Source organism: Homarus americanus, unplaced genomic scaffold (assembly GCF_018991925.1).
Source record: "Homarus americanus isolate GMGI-L3 unplaced genomic scaffold, GMGI_Hamer_2.0 scaffold18703, whole genome shotgun sequence".
Lineage (NCBI taxonomy): Eukaryota > Metazoa > Arthropoda > Malacostraca > Decapoda > Nephropidae > Homarus > Homarus americanus.
This window is the reverse complement of record NW_024749779.1, coordinates 3,672,940-3,691,834: the sequence shown is the minus strand read 5'-3', so window position 1 is coordinate 3,691,834 and position 18,895 is coordinate 3,672,940. Positions and strand designations below refer to the sequence as shown.

General features: G+C 38.1%; 1 protein-coding gene across 9 annotated transcripts in view; it reads right to left on the bottom strand.

The window, feature by feature from the left end:
- Nucleotides 1–7,689: 7,689 nt before the first annotated feature.
- Nucleotides 7,690–18,895, bottom strand: part of LOC121853752 — a 50,235-nt gene continuing 39,029 nt past the window's right edge. For 2 of the 9 annotated variants that reach the window (XM_042348100.1, XM_042348106.1), the window contains 3 exons: nt 18,689–18,787; nt 12,696–14,417; nt 7,690–9,879 (listed from right to left, as the gene is read on the bottom strand). In XM_042348100.1, coding sequence (XP_042204034.1) covers nt 8,215–9,879; nt 12,696–14,417; nt 18,689–18,787 — 3,486 coding nt within the window. In that variant the 3' untranslated portion in view covers nt 7,690–8,214. Of the gene's footprint in view, nt 9,954–12,695; nt 14,418–18,688; nt 18,788–18,895 lie in introns of all 9 variants that reach the window. The other 7 variants (XM_042348103.1, XM_042348102.1, XM_042348105.1 and 4 more) reach the window with 7 other exon arrangements.

Below are 18,895 nucleotides of genomic sequence, written 5' to 3'. Positions count from 1 at the left end.
CAAAACACGAGAAACTGCCCTGGAATGAGACGATTTTTACGAACATTTTGAAGATGATAACGACAGCCCCTCGATAAACTTAGAAGCTGGCGTTCATATTATTAAAAGGAATATATACGCTGAAAAGAAGAATTAGTGTTTTGTATTATAATAGCGACGACTCAAATATCTAGTAGAGAGAAAGACAACCGGATAAACAGGGAGAAATATAAACAGATAAATAGCCGAGAGAAAGAGAAAACGAAAGAGAAAAAGACAGTCAAGAGAGAAAGAGAAAGAGAGAGAGACAGACAGAAATCATGGTTTACTAGCAGCCTGGGAAGTCGACATAGAAAGTTATCCGGGAGAAAGCAGCGGGAGACGCCTGTGAAAACCATCTCCCGAAGCGTAACACTTTTACTTCTGCGCTGTTTTCCTTTTTACTGGGCGCCCCGCGTACACCAGGCGGCTCTCTCCATCCCACATGGCGTAAGTATCAAAAGAGACAAGACTGACTACTACCTGCAGTAGACATGGTGTAAATATTTTAATACACTTATCTAGCGTCTGGATTTCGATTTTTTTTTCAGTGTTAAAGTTATTTTTTTTTATCTGGACACGTGAAGGTACAGCCAATTCCTCATATCTCATCCGTCTTCATGTTTTCAATGTCTATCTTTCATTAACTTTGTGCATTCTACATGTTTAAGTATGATCCTGCAGTGCTGAGTTAATTTTATTCATCATTTATTGTTATTATTATTCTTAATATTATTATTGTGTATATTTTTTCGTTTGAGTATGTGTCTACATTTATGGACTACCTTAGTGAGAAAGATCACATTAACAGTGTCTGATGGCCTCTTACACACCTCCCAAGTATTTTTGTTCCAGAATAACATTTTTGTTAGGATGCCACCCCTGACTATCACCCCCCCACTCCATTCTTTCATTAGACTGTCTAATCAAAACTAATAAACCTTGACCTTCATTTACACCTTCAAGTTGTCCTCAAGACTCGTATTAACCTTCTCCTTCTCTTCCTTATGGCTCTAAGATGAATACTTTCCTGTGAGACCCTCTGTTGACCGCCTCACCTTAGGTCCCGTAATTATCACCCACAGGTTTTTACCTTCTCACTTACCTCATTCGTCAAGCCATTCATCTTCCGAAACGTCTTTCACATGTTCCTCACCATCTTCAAATGTGGTCCGACCTCACGAACTTCTTTATATTTCCTCCCAATGCTTCATAGCCCATATTGTTTTGTTTCAGACATACCTCTTAACTATGGCACTCCACCTCTGAACCTATCTGACATTACCATTGTTTTTCATTTTAATTTATTCCCTCTCCCATTAAACCCCTCTGACCCCCAGCACACGACGGAGATGGTGTTAGGCACGTCTCTCATGTCCGGGATCAAATATAGGATTAGTCTACTGTAGTTATCTTGCTGAGGTCTCCAGTATTTTGGTATTCTTTTGCTGTGCTATTGTCCATGACCCGACCCCGAGAGGAAGGACCGTATTCGCATCATTGTAGCTCTTGTGGGGTAAAAATATTGTACTCTGTGTAAATTTTCCCACGTCTGTTAATTTCAAATTTTTGTGTATAAAAGAGAGAGACAGAGACAGAGACAGAGAGAGAGACAGAGAGACGTCACGTCCTCTCTCTCTCTATGAAATAACAAGCCAATGACACACCTAGACTAAGCATCAGGAAGTAGGCGGTGGCTGACGTTGTGAAAGCTAGCAGCGTCAATAGCTTGGTATGCTGGACATCCCGCCTTGGCTAGCTACCTGCACCAGCTGAGAGATAAAGTCTAGAGCGGTTAATTAGTGTTCTCTGCATCATGTGCCTCCTGAAGTGAACATCTCAAACACTGACGCAGCCGACGACGAGGAATATTTTATGACAACTTATGTAGGTTTGTAATTCCAGTGACTGAATTGTAATAAGGTTAATCTAGGTTAAAGTACCACGTCATGTTGATGTCAATAGACTCTGCTGGTTATACTAGAAATTGAGACTAGGCTTTGAGACATCATCATAAATTTTATCAGTGAATTTCAAGTTGTTAATTATGGGAAAATATCAACAGATAGTGTGGTTGAAGTATATGCTCGACGTTTAAATTACAAAGGTAACTAAAAGCGGTAAAATTTCTCACGGGATTTAGGGCAGGATCCGTACACAAAAAGCACCGTAACAGAAAAGTACCCTGAACAGACCTGTTAAACCATTGATATTTTTTTTAAACGTCACTTACCATCAACACTTATCAGTCCTAAGAATAGTTTTCGTTAGGTTATGGTTGAGTTGGTTCGCTCGCACCTTCTGCATACCAAAAAAAAAAAAAGAGAAGATTTTAGTGGTCTTCTTGGTATTACAGGTGCAGCAGGTGGGTGTGGCTCTGACCCACCTCACTTTGGCGATTCACCTGTTGGTCCGTGTCGGCTGTACGGATATCCAGCATGTCACTTTGATCAAGGAGTAAAAATATCAAGTAAATAGCGAAGAAAAGGTTCTTATCATAAAAACACAAATATAAAGTGACTAGCGGTATACAGTATTAAAAGCTGTTGTTGAAATCTCCTGACTGTTCAGCTGGCCAGGTGGGAGCGGCCTGCATAGGACCCTAGACACGATCCTTGTACATTCTCAACGAGGTTAAAGTTTACCCTAAAATGAAGGGAAGTGATATTGAACTGTGATGCAGGAGAAGTTTTGTCTCCTAACCCATTCTAACGCTGGGGAATATTTTTATACTCATTAAATAGTATATTGTTATGAAGAATTTAAAGTGTCGTGCCGCTGCTTCAGTCAACCCACATTTCTTTTATGAAAAAAGGAAAAAAACGAACTAAAAGATAACCTTTTGCATTTTTTAAAGACATAAATGATACATGACGAGATTAGAGAAATGTCAGTGGAGATCCTATTCAACAAATAATCGTCATATAAGAAATAAAATATGTATAAAAAAGATGTAGTGAAGTATTGAAAGGTTATATGACACCACAAAACACCTAGTGGTATGAGTTCCAATGATATACAAATTATAATAAAAAATATCGAAATTCAGAGGTTTTAAAAATCTTACACTGAAATGCAGCAAAAAATTATGCATCTTGAAGAAGCGAGTAGAAAACGACAACATTTCCTACTTGTAAAAATCTAAAAAACTTTAATGATACAAGACTACAGTACTGTGTGACCATGTTCATAGTGAACATATTATTACGATTGCCATTTTCCCATACCATATAAAGTACTTACATATCCGATTCGACAGCAAAGTTCGACAAAATAAGTACTGTAATGAGATAATAGTTTTGTGAGGACATTCTTAATGTTCTGTTGAGTAACGCCTTAGCTTCCCGGGTTTCTTTGATAGTCTTAGTGAGTTGTCAAATATTTGTTCAGTGTAAGATGACCAGTCCCAAGAATTACTGGTAGGGTCAAGAAGTCAATCGTCTTGTGTGTGAGGATAAAAATGATACTGACTGAAAGCATGAAGACTTGAACACACACACACACACATACACATCGTAGTAATGGAAGAAACCAAACACCTGGTACACACACAGAAATATTTGCTGAGGCTATATTCAATAATGACAGATGTAAAGAGATTTAAATACTAGTTCCGGCGATGAACATCTGTCGTGGCCGACGGAGTAATGCCCTTACAGGTGGCGATTATCACTCCGCCTGGGAATTAGCGTTCAAACACCTGTTACTAATTTGCATTAAAAATCTGTACTCCTGAACCCAGCAGATGGCGAGACGTGACCACAATTTTGGGATTCTACGATAACTTTCTCTTGTGTAATTGTGTCGTCTGTTCTTAAATGGGTCACCAACACACGTACGTTTGTCTCTGTATCTAGTACAAATATAAGTTGTTTGTTTGTTATGTTGGTAGTAGTGTACCCGTGTGAGCTCTGCCTGCACAAGTCTCATCATCACGGGAGGGTCTTGTACACGACCAAGATCTTTATCTGGTCTCTGTTGCATTTCTCCACGTTCTCTCAAGCACAGTGTGTGTTTGTGTGTGTGTGTGAGTGTGTGTGTGTGTGTGTGTGTGTGTGTGTGTGTGTGTGTGTGCAATTATATACAAGCTAAATAAGGATGATCGCCGATTAATTTGACTGAGCAGAATATCTTGTTCACGCCTAATTTACTGTGTATGAACTATATACAATCACTCTTGATGATGCAACTTTATAAACTATCAATTAAGTAAAACAAAGAATGGATTTGTGTTTTATAATATTTCAACTAAAGCAATAATATCACTAAGATATTTTGAGCAGCGCCAGTAGCTCTATACCCGACTTTTCACTGACAAAAAAACCTCACTAACTGAGAACGACAAGATAAGGGCATACGGGGAGAGAATTCAGAACGTTGATCAAGGCAGCTTCACTCCTCTAGTGTTCACAACCTCTGGTGGGATGGGACCAAGTGCAAGATGCTTCTACGCCAGACTCGCGGAGGTGATATCCGAACAGAAGCAGCAGCCCAGAAGTTATGTTACAGCCTGGATGAGATATCGACTGTCCTTCTCTCTCCTTTGGACGGCTTTGCTCTGCCTCAGGGAACGAGAGCATCGGCCCCAAAGCCGGCAACAGTTGCAGATATTGACTATGATGCTACAGTCACTGAATGCCTAATAGATCTGCGGCTCAACTAACTCAACACAGCTAGGATAGCGACTTATGTATTAGCATATTTAATATTAAGGTAATAAAATGGTGGCGAAGGTATGGCTATTAGGGGAGGCTGGAGGCCATTCTTTATGAAAATAAAAAAAGTAGTAGTAGTAGTGTATGTGAAATGTCAAGATGTATAATACCACCAATATGTTTACACCGTTTAGCGAGGGACCTTCCTCCTTTTCATGAATTTCATTTCGTTTCAATGTCATATTTTTTTAGTATCTTCTTTTTTTGTCAGCCCAGTTCTCGTCAACCTGCCTTAATGAAACACACAATATGCTCCTAAAAATCCATTCGGTCCGTGAGATTCTCTCTTAATTTGGTCCATACTTAGGCCGCTAAGAGAGGAAAATATTAACATTGTAGAAACATTATATCTCGCTTAAAATACATAAGGGTGGATTCAAATTTGATTTCCGGTATGATTCATATTTTCTCCGTCAATTTAACACTGTTTGCTTACACCAGTAGTGATTACCAGTCTGCCATGATGCAGTAAACCGTCCCAAACTCAGGAGGTTATAAAACAGCGTTTGTCTTTTGTTATTGGTACTTATCGAAAATTATTACTACACTCCTCATTATTATTATTATTATTATTATTATAATTATTATTATTATTATTATTATTATTATTATTATTATTATTATTATTATTATTAGTAGTAGTAGTAGTAGTAGTAGTAGTAGTATTATTATTATTATTATTATTATTATTATTATTATTATTATTATTATTATTATTATTATTATTATTATTATTATTATTATTATTATTATTATTATTATTATTATTATTAGTAGTAGTAGTAGTAGTAGTAGTAGTAGTGTAAAAATAATTATAATAAATTCTTTCAGTCATGGTTCTTATCCAAACTGGGCTCTCACACTTGAGTGCACAGGAATTCGTGTGTTGATCTTTTCCTTGGTAAGTAATTATATTCCCAATGCGTTCCTTTCTGCGAGATTATTGTTTCTACTAACCTCCTGGGCTATGTCTTCCTCAGTTTAATGGTTGCAACATTATTTCATAATTATCTCCTGTTAATAGAATCGATGGTAATAAGAGAGCATGTTGTATTGTCTTTGGCGTCTGTTCTGATGATTCCTCGTCTGTCTCTCTCTTATGGATTTCTTCATTGCTATCTTGCTCTTACCATATATTCTCCCTCTCTCGCTCTCTACCCTTCTCTTCCTCTCTTATCTCTCTAGTCATATATTTCGTAAAGGTTCCCTCCACCCATCCATATGACCCAGTATGCCAGTTCCGGTTTATCCTGTCGTCACTGCCCCGCCCTGACGCACCTGCTTCCTCCTACCTCAACTTTCTCCCTGAACCGTTAAGTGAGAGTGACCTATATATCTTCTTCACACGGCTGTCGCTAGATGGCAACACGTTATGGAGGGGTTGCTACCTCCCATAGCAGTCACTAGATGGCACTAGTGGTTGATGGCGCTTCTTCAGAAAGTCTCCACCAGATGGCAGCAGGTGATGACTAGTACTGCCCCGGCTTTATAACAGCAGTAGAAGAACGCAGCACTTCCCATAGGAGCCTCTTGATGTCAGTAGTGAACGAATGACGAACTATTAAGAGATGTTAGTTGACATAAGTAAATGAATTGGTCACTCATGTATTTAAAGTCTGTATGCACGTAGCCATTAAGTCTCATTTTTCTTTATTTTATCGTTTCTATGATTTTGCTCCTCTTTATCTGTAAGCCTTCTTTCCTGGATGAAATCTTCCCCATAAGTTTCTACAAGCTTGTAACTTGAATCTTCCCTCTCCCACAAATACATCGAAGCTTCGCAATTTCTACTATAATAGCTGGTCATTTTCTAGATGTTTTCTGACCTGGTGAGATCCAGTCGAGGATAAGATGAGATGCTCACTTATAACCATTTTCAACATATCGCCGTAAAGGAGCCGAGTTGGAGTAATAACTTGCATTGCCTTGTTTATGCTGACAGAACACACTATGTCCTGTATCAGTAAGGGGGGGGGGGCCCTTTTAATGATTTTATGGAAATTCTAATATATGGGCTATCTAGCTATGGGCAATTGCGGACTTGATATTTCATGTCGTCTCCCATGAATATTGGGGTTACGAAATTTCAAGTCCTTCCCTTAAGACAGACTGTGAACGTGTACGTGCAACAGGGAAGATCAAGCGTAGAACTTTTCTCATCTCTTCGCGTTATGTTATCAATGGTCATGAATGATCATCAGGGTCGCTAATTCGCTCCGCCCAGCTGTGAATGGGTATCCACTCTCACCTCTACTTTATTTCAATGCAAGACTCAGACATGAAATAAAAAAATTAATTCTGTGTGAAAGATATATTCCATATGAACAGTGACTAGAGCTCATGCGCCTGAGTTATCCATTAAGTAATCACTTCTTGTTTGATCAGCGGTATACTGTACGTAGATAAAAGACAATTTATAATTAATACACTTGCACTGTATAATGTTGCAATACTCAATATAACCTTTTTGTTTACCTTATATATCTATTATGAACCAGAATACTATCCTCAATTTACCGAACTCTTATTATTGATTAGGCTACGTTTATCCCAAAGGTGAAGCTCTTACATTAGTTTATGTTTCACTTTATGGATAACTTGCTAAGGTTTTGATTATTAATGGAAAATATATTCTTTGATAAACTGACTTAGATTATAATATACCAATGGAGAATTAAAAAAAAATCATGGTCTAGATCTGCATACAACGAGAGGTCGAAGGAGATATTCTGGAGTGACCTGTAGGAAGATAATTCACTTCCATGGACTCACCCAAAAAGTGTCCATTTACAGATTTAGACACACACACAATCTTATAACAACGTAATACACAACAGTGGTATGATATCACAGAATACATTATAACCACTGACTTCTGTTTCATTCTTCAGCAACAGTCACCCTTTGATCATGGAACACGTGGTCATCATTACAGGCTGAGGAAGACGCCGAGGAATATTGATTCATTTTTTTATTTGACGGACACAAATACAGTCACACAGCATCCGGTCTACTACTCCAGTAAAACAAATTTACGATTCATAGGAATTAATTATCTCCACTAGAAGTCTCTTAATTAAACCTTTAAGAATACTTCACAACATACTATTACATATTTACATTGTGAACACTAATGTAATCAGTCAATAAGTAATAAGCTTTATGAACGTGACATCGGAACTCAAGTATTTGTGTTACTAATATACTGCTAAAAGTATTAAAGAAAATCATAACTAGAAACATTTATTTGAACTCTTTTATTTGAAATTAATACGTGTGATATCTTTGTACAGTTTTATATAATCATTATCAGAAGAAAGAGCTGGCGAGATGTTCAACCAACCCTAAAAGTGCTTAAATATACGTAAAAAAATGTTCGTACTTTTTAAATACATTCTGTTTACTTTCACTGAGAACGTATACCAGAGTGTGCTTAATGGTAATTTTCGAAAGTATATTAACCAACTTAACAACATAATGTTTAATCTAGAGATGTCACTGATGTCAGACTCTCGGTTCTCGACCTATTTCCTTCACTGTCCTCATCATACTCGATGTCCGGCCCACCAAAGTAGCTGATGGGGTTGTTGAAGTTTCGTAGATTTTCTGACAGATACACAGGGTTCAGTTTCTTTCCCCTAGAGATATGACCTTTTTTAAGACGCCTTGAAACTTTCCTGTCCTTTCCCGTTGCTTCTTCTCTTTGTCCTTCCTCCTCCTCCTCCTCCTCATCATCATCATCATCATCTTCCTCATATTGTTCCTTACCCTCATTTTCCTCTTCTTGCTCTTTTTCTTCTTCTCCTTTTCTTATTTCTTTTGAAGTTAACTCGCTGTCTTCCCTGGAATCAAAATTGCTTTCGCCGGCTCTTGCACAGTCACTCTCTGTATCCATTTGAGAAGTGTCATCCGTCGTTCCATCCTCAGCAATAGTGTTGAGATGAGACATACCAGCAGAGAATTTTGAGTTTAACATGGAGGGCATCTTGTCTCCAGTACCACTCTCATCATCATCTTCGCTCTCATCTTGCTCGCTGATAGTATCCAGAGTCGGGGCGCTGTGAACGATGTCCGAATCTTCTCCTGACATTAACACCGGGTTTTCTAAGCAGACATCATCGTCCTGGATATAATTGAGGTAGGTTGGAGTACCTCCCTCCCCACTCTCGTCTCCATCACTCACTGGGGACCCCGCACGTCTATGACTCGTCTCGCCGTCGCTAGTGCTCCCACTAGTTAATGAGAGCTGATTCACAAGGGACCAATCTCCATCTAATATGTCTTCAGGTTCAGTGCGCTGCTCGGTAGGAAACTCGACATCACCCGCAAGGATAATGTCGTCTCTCTCGTCCATCGTTTCTCTTTTGTCTTCTTTTGTTTCATCATTATTACCCTTATGTTCACATTTACCGATTTCGTCCAAATTTGTTCTTCCAGTTTCATGGTCTTTTATGCATTGCATCCTTTCACTATCCTCTTTCTCGCTTCTATTTATTTCAGAGTCTCCAATTCCTGTTTCTTTCATTACAAATTCCTCTCTATCATCAGTTTTCTCCTCAATTTCACTTTCCATCTCTTTCGTCTCTGCTTCATTCTCTTCGGTAATATCTTCCATATAACTTTCTCTTTTATCTTCCATAGATTCATACTGTTCTCGCTTTTCTTTATTTATATCATTATCTTCAATTTCGGGAATCTCCACGTAATTCCCGGGAGTCTTCACGTCATTCCAAGATATATCTTCACTAGTTTTCTCCTCGTTGTCGTCATCATCGCTATGTTCTCGCTGTTCCTCTGAAGTGCTGATAATTATTATCGGGGTCGGCAGTAGAGACATGTCCTCCTCTTCTGCTGGCACTCTTTCTCTATCTTTTTCCCTCGAATACATTTCTTTCTTGCTATTTTCCTCTTCCTGCTTCATAAAGTCCGATTCCTCTCTTCCATTTTCGCCGTCTACCGTGTTCTTAACCTCCTCTCGTGTTTTACTTTCATTTTCTGTAACGTCATTCGGGTTTTCTTTATCAATTTGTTCTTCCTTATCTTTATCTTCTTTGTTTTTCTCCATCTTCGCACTTGTCACTTCACCTTCCTCCAAGCTCAGGTTGTCGGACTGAGCTGGTTTGTGATCATCGAATTGTTGGAACGTCTGCCAAGAGAGGTGAGGCAAGGTCACAAGGGGTTCATCAGACAGGTCACCATTGAGCTGTGTTATTAGTAAGGCTGCAATAAGAGAAGGGGAACACAGTTAGGACACACACATGCAGCGACACACTACAAAACACTTATGGTTAATAACATAATTACATTGACAGTGCACACATAGATGTACTGATGAGTTCGCCCAGATGTTTATGACAATTAGTTGAAACTGATCTACCCATCATGGAATATAAAACCTGCTATCGGTGGTATGGCCTTGTTTGAACTATCGTGTTCCTCAGATTAAGGTTTGTGTCCATTTGTGTCTAACTTAAAACTTTAACTTTGTTCACTTTTTTGCATTTATTATTTTAGACTTGTTCTGTCAATCAGTCAAATAGACATTTATTTTTGACCTGACTTTGTTTTTATTGATATTATTGTTTATGGTTCAAACAATGATCAAGTCTATATTTCATTATTATGGATATACACAAGTAACTACCGAAGAGTTCTATCCCTTTCGGCTCTCCTCTGAGGAGGGATGTTCCGACACGTAGACTGATCGAATGCAACAACTAAACACTCAAGATATTTGTGAGTCCCCGAATGTTACTCCTGTTACTCTTTATCATATATATATAAATAAATAAGTAAATAAGTAAATATATATATATATATATATATATATATATATATATATATATATATATATATATATATATATATATATATATATTTAAATGTGTACATAGAACATATAAAAGATGACAATAAATAGATATATAGTCTCTTCATTAGTAAAGCCAATATAGATGTGTCACAAATAGCAGCAAAAAGGAAATTATTAAATAATCATAAGAAGCTGTTACAGTAATGAGCAGCTGAGATACAGACTCACAAGTGGTTACTTTGTTGCATATGTATTTCACTCCCTGATGCATTCAACTTGCCTCTTCACCCAGTCTATTGAATCATATAAGAAGTTATAATATCATGCTAAGTAACACTAAAATCAATCATAGATTGCAATGTGTAATAGTACACAGTGAGCGGCACACACAAACAGCACCGTGACTAACAAATTCACAACATATGATATGTCAACATAAAGCCAGAATAGTCACTTCTGGCGTGTGGACGAGAAGAAAAAGGTAAACAATTAAGACAAAAATTACACCCACATTTAAACAAACAACAGAAACAAATCTAACAAGACAGTGTGACTCAGGTGACGGTGGAGGGAGGCTCAGCTGTTGATTCAGGTCCAAGGGAAATAAGAAACGTCTCAGATGTTTTGTTAGATTTATTTCCGATGTTGGAAAGAGATGAAAACCACGTGAGGCCATTAGGTATGTGTTTCACGAGTCCAGCTCAGAAACTTCGCTCATTAGGTAGTGTGAAGTTACCTCCTGGTTCAGATGGTTTTACATCAAGAAAGACTAACGGAGAATTGTCATGGGCACCAACAGTTCAAGACTACTATATGGATGATCATGTGAGTTAATAACGCTTTGACTAACAGAATGATGTCAGGGACACAACTTGCACATGAACAGTAACAGCGTACAGTGTAAGTGATGATAAGCAACGTATAAAATTTCATAACATTAGGAACAAAAACAGACTTTCCATGACAGAACAGCAAACATAAAGCTAAACTGACAAAATTAATCATAGATATTGATAATCTTAATAGAAGATAAATAAAAATATGAATTTGCAGGAAAGAACATAAATTCTAATTTAAAAGTATATATGTATGTCATTAGCCCAATAAAGAACGCAGACTTCTACATACAATCAACACCTCAACCCGCCAGGATTCGAACCCACGGCCCACGAGCCCATGACTGTGACCGGGGAACGCTACCCCTGGACCACCAGAATCCTGGTGGTCCAGGGGTAGCGTCCCCGAGTGGATTGAGGTGTTAATTAAAAAAAAAAAAAAAAAAAAAAATATATATATATATATATATATATATATATATATATATATATATATATATATATATATATATAATTTTTAGTTCATATAACACACGAACTTGAACATATAATAAACAACCTCACCAGGTAGGACTCGAACCCTAGACCTTATGCATGTGACTAGGGAACACTACCAACCATGCCACAAGTACACTTTAAGAAAGCCTAGACTTTGTTATATTTCACACAAAACCTGTTCATCGAGCTGATGGTGCCGTGAACCTTCCAATAGGGATTGCCCATTGGTAGGTTCATGGCGCCATCAGCTCGATGAACAGGCTTTGTATGAAATAGAACAAAGTCTAGGCTTGCTTTTAGTGTCCTTGTGGCATGGTTGGTAGCGTTCCCTGGTCACATGCATAAGGTCTAGGGTTCGAGCCCTGGCTGGTGAGGTCGTTGATTAAATATATATATATATGAATGAAACAATCATATCGTTATTAAAATGATTAGTAATTAATGTTAGACTTTAGTGTTAATGTTATTTTAGTAAACACATTTACAAAGTCTGTATGGAAACAGCTAGTGACATTTTGATGGCCAGTCAATCATAGCCAGTCATATAAATAAAGATAATTTAAAAGATCCTAGCACAGAAGCACTGAAGTGTTTGAGACAAGACATGAACATGGAATGATAAGTACATATGATAACTTCTAACTTTCAGTTGTAATGTTTTTGCTTGGGAGGCAGAGCAGGGGGGCTAGAGACCTTCTTGGTGAGGTAATACTTCTGAATATCGATACGTTGCTCTGGTTCTTCTTGTTTACTCGCCTCAGGCTGAAAGGACAAATGCTTAGTACCTTCAGAGTCCACTAGAGAGGGACTACTTACAGGCTGGTGTGATGTTACCTTCGAGGTCATCCTTCGTGCGGCGTGGACATCATCTCGCTCTGGCCGCAGTTCAATAAATTCATCTTCGTCTTCGTCGTCTTCGGGTTCGCTTGTCACCTGTTCGGGCGTTTCTAGCTCACTGTCAATCTTCGTTTCTTGGTCTGAAGATTTTGGCGATTCTGAAGAACCTGATAAATTTTCTGGTTCAACCTCTGTATCACCTTTAGCGTCAGTAGTTACTTCCTCTGGTAGTTTCTCCTCTGCATTGACTTTCATCTCCTCTTCGGGGGAGGAGGATGTCGGGTCAGGGGTTTGGTCAATTTGTGGTTCGCTCTCGCCTTTTACCTCTGGTTCAGATTCTTCTTTGTCCTCCAGTTGTTCGTGATCTGCATCGTCATCTTTTTCTGTTATGTGGCCTGCTTCTTCTCGTAAATGATCTTCCCTGATCTCCAGCTGATCTTCTTCCTTATCTTGTGACTGTTCATCTTCTTTATCTTGTGACTGAGCTTCTCCGATCTCCAGCTGACCGTCTTCCTTATTTTGTGACTGATCTTCTCTGGTCTCCAGCTGATCTTCTTCCTTATCTTGTGACTGATCATCTTCTTTATCTTGTGACTGATCTTCTCTGATCTCCAGCTGATCTTCTTCCTTATCTTGTGACTGATCATCTTCTTTATCTTGTGACAGAGCTTCTCCGATCTCCAGATGATCGTCTTCCTTATCTTGTGACTGATCCTCTCTGATCTCCAGCTGATCTTCTTCCTGATCTTGTGACTGAACATCTTCTTTATTTTGTGACTGAGCTTCTCCGATCTCCAGCTGACCGTCTTCCTTATTTTGTGACTGACCTTCTCTGATCTCCAACTGATCATCTTCCTTATTTTGTGACTGATCATCTCCGATCTCCAGCTGATTATCTATTGGAATTTCTGACTGATCCTCGTTAACTTGTGATGGACTACTAGTTTCCTCTTCCAACTGATTACTTACTTCCGACTGATCGCTGCTGACTTGACGCTCTGGTTCTTCTTCCCTCACAGCTTCCGAGAGATCTTCCTCTTTCTCCTCAGTCTGGCTTTCTGATTCTTCCGACTGAAGTTCAGGCTGACTCTCAGTTATTTCCAGCTGGTCTTCTTCACCTGCATCAGCTTCAGGTTGATATTTATCGTCGTCTGCTGTGATGTCTTGCTGTGCCTCCATCACAGTTTCAGGAGGGTCGTCTTTCATTTCAAATTCACCTTGAACAGCGAGAGCTTCGTCAACATCTTCCTCAATTTCGACAACCTCGTCTTCGGAGCCAGATTTACTATCAGCTTCCACTTGTGTCTGATCATCCGTCTCCTCTTCACCATCACCTGTTACTTGTCCATCGTCTTTCTCTTTGACCTCGTCATCAACCACCTCAATATCCTCCTCCGTCTCATCTCTCACAATCCTCTGGACTTCCTCGTCACCCAGTTGGGGATATCTTTTGTCTGGTATATGTTCTTCTTTAGGTGGCACCTCTGACATGTCCTCACGAGCAGTCTCAAGCCTCTGTAAGTCTACCTCCTTCTTTCCCACTGCTTCGTCTCCGGTCGCTAGCAGACGGTAGCTCAGCATCATCGGTTCACCATCAGATTCCTCGTCGGTAGGGGCGTCTTCGTCGATGAAGAGCATGCTGTTGGATCCCGTGTGGACCTTAGTGGATGACGGTGATCCCTCCTCCAGGACTGGATGTCTCTGGAAAAACAATATATATATATATATATATATATGTATATAAGATTCTTGTGAACTTATTATGGTAAATACGTAAACGTAATATATGTGAACGTGCTTAAAATGTGGAAATGTATGTATATCCGTCATGTGAACCTGTACGTTTCTGCTTGGGATTACGCCTCTTTGTTTGTTTAATGGTGGGTGTACAAATATGTACAATTTAATTTTGGGGGAAAATTTTAAAAACAAAGAGAGAGAGAGAGAGAGAGAGAGAGATAGACGGATTGAGCATTAATATCTGAATTTATCTGTTATTACATGAATAATTACACAAATATTCAATCGTAAATACAGGCAAACATACAAAAAAAAACACACAAACAGAAACACACACCAACAAGGATACATAAAACACACAGAGTTTTACCTTTCATAATGTTTTAATTGCTGATGTAACAGTGTAAGCGTCTATACACGAGTTCTCAGTACGTATAAAAAACATCTATAAACTATACACACAGACATATATGTTCATAAATATCACACATATACAGAAAAACACTTTGATAGACAGACGCATACATATCCAAACACCATACACATACTGTACAAACAAAAACACACACACACACACACACACACACACACACACACACACACACACACAAAAGACTCACACACACACACACACACACACACAAAAGACTCACACTGTAAAAAAAATCAATAAACAAAACATTTATAAAAGAAAATTACGGGTTTTGCCTTTTTTTTCTGGTATGAACTACACTATTGTTCTTATACACATACAGGGTTTTATTGTAGGGGATGGTGGTGATGGGGTGGGGTGGGGGGGGGGGCGATCAAAGAGAGACCACTGAACAAGCCTTAGGTAAGAGTCGGAAGTAACCTCTTAAGATCTCATATACTGTACATTTCACCTAACAAACTGAATCTTATAGAGGGTACCTTACCTCTCTCTCGGGTCTGTTTCACATATCTGTTGACATAGTATTTCCGTCGTATGTTCCTTGATTTGTAAAAGATGATGTTCCTATTTTCTTTGATTTATAAGTGATAGCGCGTCCCGTGATCGTCTACTTTACAGATAAAATTTTCTCAAGTTTGCTTACTTGAAAACGATATTTGATACTTGATCGGTTACCTACTTTTAGTATTTTATTACATGCTTGAATAATTAAAGGGAGTTTTATATCAAGGGTTCTTTTCCTTCTAAAAAAATGATATATTACGTCATTCTGAACATTTTCTGGGACTAGTACTGTATGTACGTAATTGGCATGACTCTTGACACCATTCAATACTCTCGGGTTGTTTGCTTCTGCCAATAACACGTAATTTGGTTTTGTGTGACCCTATTGTCATAGAACACCCAAGCCTTGACGATAACCTGCATAAAAATATTGGTTATTCAAACAAATGAATTATAACTTCCATTTATTAAAGATTAAATAAAAAGAAAAATCACATTTTATTACTGAACACAGAATTAAAACATTGAAATCAAACAGTAACATAGACATTCATTTGATCGAACATTAACATAGATATTCAATTGATAATACAATCACTTTGTGGAATCAGTGTCATGTAATAGTGACGTATTGTGGCTGGAATTATATATATATATATATATATATATATATATATATATATAGAACAACAATTAATTAGTATAACGGCTGACTGTCTCAATCAACTGGACAATATAGAGCTGTCGATAACAAAACCAGCATAAAGAAGGAAAGGGGAGTGAATTGAAGGTTTAGAGAACACAGATATATATATATATATATATATATATATATATATATATATATATATATATAAGTAAATCACTGTAGGTGCGCGTGATCTAGGTATATGCTGATAACCACAAGGAAAGAAGAAAACACAGAAGTTCCCAAGCGCTTTCGTGTAATTCACATCTTCAGGGGTGAGTACAGACTCACCCTGAAGATGTAATTATTATATATATATATATATATATATATATATATATATATATATATATATATATATATATATATATATATATATATATAGAGAGAGAGAGAGAGAGAGAGAGAGAGAGAGAGAGAGAGAGAGAGAGATATGAATAGAATCTACTCATTTCCTATTCTCTCTTTCTCTCTTTACAGATAGACAGAAAGACAGACAGGGAAACAGAAAGAAAGAAGCTGGTTTTGTCACGGCACAATCATCATGTTTCCCACATTGTCACATTTACTGTATTATAAGGTTAGGTTGTATTAGAACATCGTATTGAAGCAGTGGATCAGTTAATGCAGTTAGTGAAGGCTTTAGGATTGGCGTTTACTTTAATATATCGAAATGAAAATCACAGCCCGAGAAACTGGTTTTTGATTGGCGAAATAATAATAATAATAATAATAATAATAATAATAATAATAATAATAATAATAATAATAATAATAATAATAATAATAATAATAATAATAATAATAATAATAATACTAATAATAATAATAATAATAATAATAAAGTATACTAATTGTAATACTAATACTAATCTCAGTTAATCATCAATGTTAAAATTTTATCACAGTATTAATGTTAACTGCCATAGAAAGCAATTAGCGGGAAGCTCAGTAGAATAAATCAGCAAGTTACCTTTTTCATAAAAGTTTAATTCAAAGTCAGGCGCGGTATTAGGTCTTACGTACAGGTAAAAGGTAATAATTATTTTGTTGTCTTGCAAGTTTCCGTCATCCGAAAGCAAAAGTATTACTGTCGGTTTTTCTGTGTATGTAGTTATGTAAATTGTGTGCATGTTCGTGTGTCTGTATGTGAATGTAATGAGCGTGTGTGTACATGTGAGTACGTGTTTGAGCGCACGTGTGTGTATATGAAGATGGAAGATACCAAGAGGCGTTGATGATGTGAATATAGAGTAGGCACTTCTACGTGTAATAAAGTTACTTCAGAAGCACCGTACTCCGTGAACAAGAACATGGCTTCAGTGTTCATCTTCGCCCAAACAACATCAACCACCAAGCTTGCTGTAATGTCACCTTGATATTTGACTTCGGTATCTAACACTGGCAACAATCATTCCTGGTTTTATTCTTAACCATAAATCTCACTAAGTTGATAATGTCACCAACGAGCTAATCTTCCCCACGAGGCAGTTATAATGTTATCTCCCTTCTGTCATCATGAAAGGCCTGTGTAACTCCTTTCATGTTTCGTACTCCTTCTACCCAAATTTTATCGAGATTCATCACCACTGGACAGTTACGGGTGGTGACATCATTCTGTAGAAAGATGCTGGGTGAAAGATATAGATCAACACACACACACACACACACACACACACACACACACACTTAATGATCATAACACTTATCATTATTCTTTCTCGGCAAGTACACTGGGAACTATTCTTTGGCGTCTAGTCAATTACAAAAATATAAACACCTGGAGAACCATTATTATTTAGATTAAGCAAATGCCGTCGTACTATATCTATTTTGTCAGTGCTGTTTACACTCATGTCATTAAAGCTTGAGAGATCAATATGTTGTAAAATTTTAAGAAATGACATCATTGAACTAGGTGTGAGTAGAGACGGGGATTCCCCTTCTACATTTTCGACCAAAATGACTGTCAGTTGATAATAATAACTACTGCCTACCATTTCTTCTGGTCTTCAACGGCTCTCTGCTATTTTATCTAACTTTTATTCAGTCCTCCCCGTCTGCTTCACTGACGCCTTTGGAGAGATGAGATTCACTTGGTCCGAGGACCTCTGGAGGTTCATTAAATATATCAATTCCTTGAATGTCTTCTGGGAAATCAGTGGACTGTTCCATTAACTGATTGTCAGAAATGTCTGATATACTTAAGCTGTCCGTCCCGCTACCCAGCAGTTCCTCCACACTAGGAACGAGGCTAATGTCTATTGCTCGGTGTAAAGCATCACGGATGATACTATCGCTAAAAGAAGATAAACTATAACTGTCACTGACAGTTACGGTGTCTTCCTCTTGCCTTAACACCTCCACACTCTCCCCGTCAACATCCTTTACAGTACCTCCGTCACCACCCTCAGTCATTTCATCTTCCAGGGGTGTACCGTTGCCTGGACACCTACACTCCTCGCTATCAAACGGACTATACTTCTCCCTGACTAGTACTACCCCTTCATCTTCCGCTTCCTTGTCTCCATACGGTTCCTCGTCATCCTGGTGACCACAAGACGGAGAAGATGCCCCGATGAAGCCGGAGGTCAAGAGAGCCCTTACCGATTTTTTGGGGGACGTAGGACTAGAGGTGGGCGAGTCGTTGATGTCTATGACGCAGTCTATGCTGCTCTCCGAGCTAGTGTCTCCTGTAGGCTGACCCTGAACGTGGGGTCAAAGAGGAATCACAGTTCATAACCGTAATCCTGATAAGCACTGGGGAAGGGTGTCACTTTCTTTGCAATAATTTAAATTACCATGCAGATATGT